The 10,462-nt window shown below is 37.4% G+C and overlaps 1 protein-coding gene across 1 annotated transcript; it reads left to right on the top strand.

Moving 5' to 3' along the window:
- Positions 1–810: 810 nt before the first annotated feature.
- On the top strand, positions 811–10,222 carry RBL14 (RHOMBOID-like protein 14). The gene is made up of 2 exons (XM_088984091.1): positions 811–1,152; positions 9,067–10,222. The coding sequence occupies exons 1-2, from the start codon at positions 943–945 to the stop codon at positions 9,847–9,849; spliced, it is 993 nt and encodes a 330-aa protein (XP_088840217.1). The 5' UTR covers positions 811–942; the 3' UTR covers positions 9,850–10,222.
- The last annotated feature ends 240 nt before the right edge of the window (positions 10,223–10,462 follow it).

Raw genomic sequence — 10,462 nt, forward strand, 5'->3', positions numbered from 1 at the left:
GGTTTCCAAAAATCAGTACTACCGATTCGATTCAAAAAAAGGGCCACAGTTCGGGTAATGTTTTGGAACGTAACTTATTGGCAGGTGATCTGGATTAAACGAAGCGGGATCTACTCCTCATAAATGGGTGCCTCACAGGCACATCCACCGTGCATTGGGAACATCTCCCATGAATAATAACTAATAAGTATAGGAGATGTTCCCAATGCATGGTAGGATGTGCATGTGAGGAGCCTATGAGGTGGTAGGTGTGAGGAGCAAATTTGGTCTCGGATTAAACACAGATAGCTAGGATTCCTCCCAAGTCTTTGTAGTAAACAGGGAGTGGGATCTGCTCCTCACACTTGGGCGCCTCACATGCACATTGACTGTGCATTGGGAACATCTCCCTGAAAAATAATTTACAATTACGGGAGATGTTCTCATGCATGGTAGGATGTACGTGAGGCGCGTGTGAGGCGCCTTTTGTGAAGAGCAGATCCGGTCTCAGTAAACAGCTGTGGAATTTGCCATTGAACACCTTCACTTTAGACTGGACCTTTCTTGGTGGGAAAGAAACGCATACCGTGCCTGGATTCGGAAGTTGGAACTGAAATGACACAAATCTCCCGCTATCAACTCTGTAATGACAAAATCTGCTCCCAATAGTCTAGAAAATGAGAAGGGAACCATCAATCGGGACCCTTCAATTTTAATTGAAGTGGGGCCACTGAGAAATGAGAATGTAGAGAAGTGGGCCAAAGGGGTATTTTAGTCAAATTATAGAAACCTTGCATTTTTTTTTTAAGTTTTGAATCCGAAAGCAGAAAACCCCAAACGCAGCAGAAACCACTGGATTCTTTCTTCATTGCCTTTTCTTACAGCATCACCATCTCTCTCTCTGCAACTGATTCATTCCCAATATAGCAAAAGCGTTTAGACGAAGAAGGAGAGGATTTGAGTATGGAGAGAGGAGGAAGGCGGGTATCGAGGGGGATGCTGCCACTTTTGGCCCTACACGCTGTGAACGAGTACTACAGACTGGAGAGAAAGCCTCCTGTGACAGCCGGTCTTCTCGTGGCTAACACACTTATCTATTTGAGACCTGGTGTCCTAGACCAAGTATTGCCTTCCCTCGGTGAGGTCTGGTTCAACCCCCACCTCATCCTCAAGGTATGTCAACAATTCAACCTCTCTTTCTGTATAGGTGTGTCTCAAGGCTCAAGTTGTGTGAAGATCATGATTGTATTTGGTGAATGATGGTTGGTGTTGTGTGGTTTTCTGTTGTTGTGGGAAACCCATTTGTTCTTTGGTCAGCTTGGCTCTCGGTGAAGATTGTAAAGTCGTCTGAATTGTGAAGACGGACATTTCATTTTCTGAATGATGGTTGTTTGTCTCTAATTTATGCATTCGATGACATTAATTCGTTTTGGATTTTTTAAATTTTTTTTTCTTTCAACGAGGTAGGTTTTGGTCTTCCGGCACTTGATCCTTGAGTTATTGAAGTCGTGTCTTATGTGATATATTACAGGAAACATTTTTTATTATCAAAATCTAGCTCTTGTTTGAGTTTTGAGTGGCTTAATTAGATATTGCAAATCATCATCATCTTCCATGTAGGGGTGTGGTGTAGTAAAGAATCAAACCACGTTTAGAGAAGCTTCAAAGAAAAGAGCAAAAGCCGAAATAAACAAAGAACACTTAATACTTAAGAGAGAATCCACATAAAAGCGTCATAGCTTTGTCGTAGCTACTCTTTATTTAGACTTACACCCTTATGCCTCCTACAAAGAAGTTTCCTAATCTAATAAAACACTCTTTATTATAATCCTACTAAATCTCTTCAAAAAAGAAAGTCCTAATTGAACAAAAATTCAAATGCTATCTTGGTAATTTCAAACTAAGATAAAAGTTCTGCGCTGATGCTAACTTGATAAACTCGAACTAAGATAAAAGTTCCATGCTGATGCTAACTTGGTAATTGCTTACTTGGTTGGATCAGTAATGTCTTCTCAGCTTCTTACGTTTCTTGTAATGGTCCCAACTTGCATAGAACTTATTAGCCTTCTTCTGTACAGCATCAAAGTGTCAATGGACTGATTTTGGATTGGATCGAGTCCAAACCAAAATCAATTTGTACAGATTGGATGGGTCTAACAAGACATATTGAACTGGACCAGTCCAAACTTAATGATCCTAAGTATTTATTGGATTGGATTGGACCTAGTCCATCCATATTGAATTTATATTGGATTGGGTTGGATTGAGCCAATATTTGGTCCATTGATAGAAGGTAAGAATATAGGTGTCAATGGACCAGGTTTGGGTTAGAATTAATCTAAATTAAAACAAATTTGAACAGATTGGACTGTCCAAACATTGAATTAGATCAATCCAAAATATTCATTGGATTGGATTGGACCTAGTCCATTTGTAAAGGACTCACATTGGATTGGATCAAATTGGACCAAATCCAATCTAATTGACACCCCTACATCACTTATCCCATCTATATGTTTGCCACTTAGTTCATTTTAAAACCATAACCACTGTTAAATTGTTAGTGCTTAAACCATTTCTTACTACTTCTACCCATGTCCTTTTTGGTCTACCCCAAGCTATTCTAGCCCCTTCCTCTTGTAACAAATCATTTCTTCAAATTGGAACTGTTGGTGGTCTTATATGCACGTCTGTCAACCATCTTAGCCTACTATCTCTCATTTTATCACTTATTGGAGCTATTCCTAGGTTTCTACGGATGACTTCATTCTTGATCTTATCCTTTCTAGTTTTTCCACTCATCCATCTTAGCAATTACATTTCTACCACACTCATTTTCTAAACATGTTGTTTCTTGACTACCTAACACTTTGCTCCATATAACATATATAAAATTTTCCTTTTAATCTGAGTGGTATTCTCTTATCACACAAAAGTCCAGATGCACCCCTCCATTTTTCCCAACCTGCTCTAATTCTCTGGGTGATATCCTCCTCAATCTCTCCCTCATGGTCTCCAATCCTAAGTGTATCCTAATTTACATCCTAGTATTACTAAATTTACATGTCATATAATTTGTTTTAGTCCTTATTTTAAAACCTTTTGTTTCTAGGGCATTTTTCCATAAGTTTAATTTTACATTTAATCCTTCATTAGCTTCATCAATTAAAACAATGGCATTCGCAAAGACCGTGCACCATGGAACTTCTTCCCGAAGATGTTTGGTTAATTCATTTATGACCAATGCAAATAGATAAGGGCTAAGTGTTGAACCTTGGTGAAAACCTATTATAACTGCAAAATCTTAAGTCTCTCCCACTAGTGCTCCAACATTGGTTGTTGCCCCCTCATACATATCCTTAATTAGATCTATATATGTATTTTGAACCCAACCCCTTTCTTTTCCAAGACCTGCCATATTATCTCCCTAGGAACTCTTATCATAAGCCTTTTCTTGATCAAATAACACTATATGAAGATCTTTCTTCTCTCTGAACTTTTCTATCGATCATCTTGAAAGTAGATTCCACGGTTGATCTTCTTGGCATAAAGCCAAATTGGTTCTTTGATATACTTGTTTCGAGTCATAATCTTTGTTCGTTTATTTTTTTTCTTTCAAAATTTTGTAGTGTGGTTCATGAGTTTAATCCCTTGATAGTTATTACAACTTTGTATATTACTTTTATTTTTAAATATAGGCACCATACTACTATTTCCCTAATCATTAGGCATCCTCTTTTCTTTTACTATATTATTAACTGGCTTGGTTAGCCATAACAAGCCTACCTCTTCCATACCTTTTCACACTTCTATTGTAATCCCATTAGGTCCTAATGCCTTTTCCCTTCATCTTATTTAGCGCTTCTTTTACTTCACTAGGTCTAACTCTACGAATGCACACATTGTTTTTAACATTATTAGTATTGCTAGCCTCTCATCCATTAGAACCCTCTTCTTTTCCTTTCTCTTTGCTTTGCTAGTTTATACATTCTTTTTTCTCCCTCTTTAGTGCCTAATTTATGATAAAGCTCATCATAAGCCCTACATTTAACTTCATTTACGTTCTATTTTAACTTATTTTCTTATGGTTTTATATTTTTCCCAATTTTTTTTGCATTTTTAGCATTTTGCCATTCATTGTAACATGCTTGTTTTAATCTAATTATATTTTGAACTTCTTCATTTCAAACCAAGTTTCTTTAGTACTTTTCCATTTTCCTTTTAGTTCTCTTAAGACCTCCTTTGTCACTTTCTTTATGTCGTTTTCCATTTCAAACCAGATATTATTAATCTTTCCATCTAAATTCCAATTCCCTTCTATTCTCAACTTGTTTCTAAATTGAGATTTTCTCCTTTTAGGTTTTCCAACCTAATTCTTAGACACCTATTTTCTTCCCTTTTTTTTTTTCCATTTCCTAATGTACTCACTAATCTACGTTGTGTTGTTAATATTTCTCTCAGAATAACTTTGCAATCTTTACGCATCATTCGTTTTCTTTTCCTAGTAAGGAAAAAATCTATTTGGCTTATGTTTGATCCACTTTTAAATATTATCGAGTCTTCATCCTTTTTTTTGGAAAAAAAGGTGTTTAAAATTGCCATACTATAAGCTACTGAAAAATCTAATATTGCCTAATTCGCTCCTCTCCCCAAATTCAAATCCTCCATGGTTCATACATATCCTACACTTCTTTTCCCTACATGCCCATTTAAGTCTCCTCGTATTCAAATATTTTCTTTATTTGGAATTTCTTGGATTAATCTTTCTAAATTTTCTTAAAATTATCTTTTAATGTATTCCTCTAAATCTACTTGAGGTGTATAAGCACTAATTATGTTAATGACTTCCTCCCCCAAAACAAGTTTAATTAAAAGTATTCTATCCCCAATTCTTTTAACATTTATAATTTCATTTTTTAAATCCTTATCTACTATTATTGCTACACCATTTTTATTATTCACCTCTCTTGTATACCATAGTATGTAGCCATCAATTTCTTTGTTTTTTACCCTTCCATTTGGTTTCTTGTAGGATATTTACCCTTCTCCTCTTCATAGTGTCTACTAATTCCATAGTTTTTCTTGTTAATGTTCTTACATTCCAAGTGACTAAACGAAGTCATGTTTCTTGGACTCGCTTCCTTACCTACCCTCGTCTAGAATGATGCGGGAATGAAGTTGTGTTTCTTGTAGGATATTAATCCTTCTCCTTTTCATAATGTCTACTAATTCCATAGTTTTTCTTGTTAATGTTCCCACATTCCAAGTGACTAAACGAAGTCGTGTTTCTTGGACAAGCTTCCTTACCTACCCTCATCTAGAATGATGTGGGAACCCTTGCCTATTTGACACCAAAGTCAGGCGTTTCCATGGCGGGTCACTTGTGGGAACCATCCTAGCAAACATTACCCACTTAACACTACACTCGGGTTAGGGTGCAGTGTGTCGTTTTTGGAGAACGCCTTAACATAAGAACAAAAGGACAAATCAAGATCGATATTCATGAGAGTTTGGCAAAAGTTTTAGTGCTGGCTACCAACTTGTCGCAACCGTCCTCCTTTATTTGAGCTTGGGATCGATAGTATAATACAAGCTCACACCAGCAAAGTAGGAGTTTAATTAGATATTGAAAATCCATATATTATATATATTTGCTTCCCTTTCTAAATGGTAGGAGGTATCTTTCGTCACTTTTGTTGTGTTCCGGTGTATTTCTTTTTCTTGTTGGTTGTTCTTTAGTTTTAGTATTATTGCAATGGAAAATAGTCATTTGTTACTTTTATTTAGTTTTGACTTGTGACCAGCCAATGTGGCACAAGAAAATGCTAGATCTAGCATTTTCCCATTCCATGTGTACCCAACGTTTACATAGAGAAACAAGCTCTTTGTGGGTATAACTGGTGGATACAGTCAGAATTTGTATAATTTGATTATTAGGTACTGGGTTTGCTTCTGAAATCATGTTGCTGTGTTGGTAAAGTGTTATGTATTGATTACTTGTCAATAAAAATGGTGTTATCTATTGATTCTAACTTGCTTCTACGAATATCATGAATATGTGTAAGAGAGTTGATTCAACAACTACATTTGAGGAGGCAAATTTTCTTGGTTATATAGATAAACTATTATAGAGTATGAAAAATAATATGTGAAAAATCAAGATATCCTATTCTTATAGTGATGTTCGTACACTCAAAGTTGGATACTTAGAATTCATGCATGGGGCGTCTAGTTTATGAAATTCTAAAGCTGGATTCTCAAATCTATTGAGATTAGAAAGTGGTGCAGATGGAGTTCAGAGAAGATGAACCCAACTGTTTCAGAAACCTTGCTTTGACGTGCATTGCTTCAATCAATTTTGAACAGTGCCAAAATGTCAAATAGTCGCCTTTGTTTCTTGCGATGCATATGAAAGCCTATGGATATCTAAGGTGATTTTAGGATGTCAGTTGTGTAGGATAGACAAGTCATTTTGATCCACCTGATGATATTTTTGTGCTGAATAAATATATTGGTGATAGTAATTTAGGTATTGTTAAGTTTCTAAAAGTTAAAGCATATTATCACAACCCAACTTAGGTCGTCCCAAATTAAGCTCTAATAACCTTGTTACCCTGATTACACCTTTAACAAGTCATGTGGCACTCTACTTTTCCATGGATAGAGTTAGCCTAGTGCTACCCAGGTCCAATCCTTTGCTTGGGTGCTGTGAAGACACACTGCCTTGTGCATTCCCCAGCATATGTGTGTTCAAGACTGTCACCCTAATGGACACACTAAAACACACAGTAGCTCTCATTGGCTTGGGTAAACAACAAGGTTTGAATTACAGCTAAATACATAAATACAAGGCTTACAAGGATGGATTGGTTGTTAATATATAGATTCTCAAATGAGGGAGGCCTTTTCCTATTTATAGGCTCTAAACCTAATCTAGTACCTTCTCAAATAGAACCCTCTAGACAAGAGAACCCTAAAGTCTAGATAATTCTACCAACTCGTGTGTACAATATATTTACAAGAAAGGTCTCCTCTACAATGTTCCACATGATTTTAGAGAACCCTAGAGCACTCCATCCCATTGGAGAACACTCCAGAAGGTTCAGAGAGCTCCTGCAGTCCTGCCTTAGCTAGAACCGAGTTCAGCTTCAGTCAGTGCAAGCCCGTGCTCACACCGTTCAAACAGCCTCTTGCAATCTTGCATTGGGAATACCTCCCCATAAAATAAAGCACATAATTATGGAGATATTCCCAATGCAAGGCTGTAAAGGCTGTTTGAACAGGCTCTTGCACTGACCGAAGCTGTTCATGATCTGCCCATAAACCTCTAGCCACAGGTTCCTCTGCTCCTTTGTTCAAGCGGGGCATGACAAATATGACATATTTAACTCTACATCATTATCATGAAGTAGATAGGCTGACAGAAGAAGATAGCAAACATCCACTAAATACATAAATGCTATTTATTCTTGAAGCATTTCTAAGATAGCAGAAATAAAGACTTTGAAGAGATTTAAACTGCATTTGGCATTCCTTATTTTAAGGACTTGTCTCTTTTTTGCTGTTAAAAACTTAGTGTTCATAGGGGCATTTTAACTGCAAAAAGGAGATGAGTCCTTAACATAAGGAATGTCAAGCGTGGCCTTAGTAGTGAGAGAAGACTTGAAAATTGCAATACCTCCATAAATCGTAGTGCACATGAAGAAAATGGGGGTTTATTGGATTTTAGATTTGGAGGGTTAGTGCAAACCTGTAATTTGCACATTAGGAGAAAGCAAGAAAAGAGGATAGAAGTCATTCTAATCATGCTGGAGAATGATATGATGATGATGGCCAAACTTTCTCCTCCCTTGCCTCTGGCAACACTGTCAGCTGCTTCCTTTTCTCACCTTGGGATCCATTTGAACAAGATGGTCACTTTGGATGCCTAGAACCTAGTCTCCCTAGTATTGATGTTGCAATACACAAAGGCCCTCTAATCTCTCCCTAATATAGAGATTGAGGATGATTACCGGATAGCTGAGGTGACTTTAAGTGGTTGTAGCATCCTAACAATCTTCTTTGGACTTGATTTGTTGCTCATAGGGGTGGATTTGAGCCGAGCCGAGCCAAATACTTGGCTATTTGAGCTCGGCTTGCTGAAACTGTGTTTGGCTCCTTGATTCGAGCTAGAGACTTGAGCTCGAGCTCAGCTTGTTTCAAAGCTCGCAAGTTTGAGCTCGGCTCGGCTCGAGTTCAACTACAAACCAAGTTCTTTTCTTTTCTAAAAAATAAAAATTATACATATAAAAATATTTTTTTTATTTTACATAAAAAATCAAGTATTATAAAAATTATTTACTATTATACATGAAAATAAAAATATTATATATAATATTATTATATATAATAAAAATTATTTATTGCATATATTTATGTATATATATGTATATGTATGTGTGTATTTATGTATATATTAAAAATTTATTTATTTATTATACTAGGCTCGCGAGCCTCACAAACCGAGCTTCATTGGACTCGAGCTCGGCTCAATTAGCAAGCGAGCCTATATATCAGGCTTGAACTTGTCTCGAAGCTCGGTTTAAACCGAGTTGGGCCAAGCTTTTCACGAGCCAAGATTGAATAGCTCGTGAGAAGCTCAGCCTTGTGGCCACCCCTAGTTGCTTGCTCATGGCCAGGTAGACCACGAATCAACTTTCCAATTTTGAGAAAATAAGTGATTTTCACCTAATCAGGTTTAACTACTTTTGTTATCTGTACAAAGCGGTGAATCCTTCACTCTTCCCTTCTTACATTGTCCCAGTCCCCATAGTTTATGGACCACCATGAGATCTCTAATAGTTTTTCATCCTCCAAGGTATTCCTGTCTTGAGCAGAAAATTTCCTAGTTTGAGGATGCATCCATGTCTTTCAGTCAATCACAATAAAACACTATTCAACATTGCATATGTAATATATACAAATATATTGTATTTCTGCATCTTCTTCTAGGAGTAAGCTCCTTTTCATTACCGTGGCCTTTGTACTAAATATATTGTTGTCCTTAAATAGTATTGGTGTGTTTCCTTTTTTTTGGACATTGAGCAGCACAGGGATCTCAAACGCTTCTTTCTGTCAGCATTCTACCACATTGGTGAATCCCACCTTGTTTACAACATGATGTCACTTCTCTGGAAGGGTATCCAATTGGAAACTTCAATGGGAAGTGTTGAATTTGCATCCATGACTCTAGCACTTGTTGGAATGTCCCAAGGCATCACACTACTTCTTGCAAGAGCCCTTCTCTTTTTCTTTGATTATGAGAGAGCCTACTACCATGAACATGCTGTGGGCTTCTCCGGTGTCCTCTTTGCTATGAAGGTCATCCTCAATTCCCAGTCAGAAAACTACACTTATGTCCATGGGCTAATTGTACCAGCACGTCATGCTGCATGGGCAGAGCTTATTCTCATCCAAATGTTTGTGCCAGGTGTGTCATTCTTAGGCCACCTTGGTGGAATACTTGCTGGCATTCTCTATCTCCGGTTAAAGAGTATATATTCAGGTCCTGATCCATTGACAACCATCATCAGAAGTCTCACTGGCATAGTAAGCTGGCCTCTGAAAATTGTACGGAGCTTATTCCATTTTCGCCATCGGCGATTTTCTGGCAGGGGGGCTGTTGGTGGGAGTCGTTCAGGAAGGAGTGTATCTGGTGTCTGGAGATGCTCAGCCTGCACTTTTGATAATTCCGAGTGGCTAAATGAGTGCGAAATGTGTGGCACAGGAAGGGATGGTGACGGATTGTTGTCTGTTCGGCATTCAAATGAGGCACGTGATCTCTCATTGGAAGAACTACGCCGTCGGAGAATTGAAAGGTTTGGTAGATGATTGTTCTGCTGGGCTGGCATCCAATGGTTGATATGATATTGGTGTTCTTCACTTGTACAACTACAGGGATTTTTTGTTTTCAAAAGAAAAATGGAAGTGTCTTCTGCCTTCCAACTTCAAATGGTGAAAAATGTTGGCAAAAGGCAAACGTTTGCTTCATTACCAAAGGAAGAAAAGTTGGCTTAGCGACATGTAAACTTGAACTTGAAAATATATTTTTTCCTGTAGGCTTTGTTTGGTTTAAGGGTAGGGAAACCTTCACAAATCTTGTATGGATTTCCCTACCTTTTCCCTAAAAACAAACATAGCCTTAATCTCTGGCATTTTCGTTGTTCATGGGTTCTATTTTATCCAACAAATTTCTATATCACACAAAGTCACAGCATGTTCGGGTGATTACTCATTATTATATTTATGAGTTAAGAGTTCAGACAGTACTTTTTCCCTCCTCTCGTTCTGGCAAGTGACAACCACATGTATCAAATCCAAGGTTTTGAAAAACGAACCGGAAACAGAACCGGTCAGGGGACTGGTTTCCAGTTAAGTGGTTCAACCATCTGGATCGAATGGTTTGGCCCATAATGTCATAAATAAATTAAAAAATAAAAAATAT

Source organism: Nelumbo lutea, chromosome 4 (assembly GCF_056320005.1).
Source record: "Nelumbo lutea isolate HS-2025 chromosome 4, American lotus-T2T, whole genome shotgun sequence".
In the NCBI taxonomy this organism is placed as follows: Eukaryota; Viridiplantae; Streptophyta; class Magnoliopsida; order Proteales; family Nelumbonaceae; genus Nelumbo; species Nelumbo lutea.

What these genes read in the sequence shown, in the direction of transcription:
- RBL14 (XM_088984091.1), top strand. Translation starts at nt 943, where the DNA reads ATGGAGAGAGGAGGAAGGCGGGTATCGAGGGGGATGCTGCCACTTTTG. An exon ending in ACCCCCACCTCATCCTCAAG is followed by an intron (nt 1,153 to 9,066) that starts GTATGTCAACAA and finishes GACATTGAGCAG; the next exon opens with CACAGGGATCTCAAACGCTT.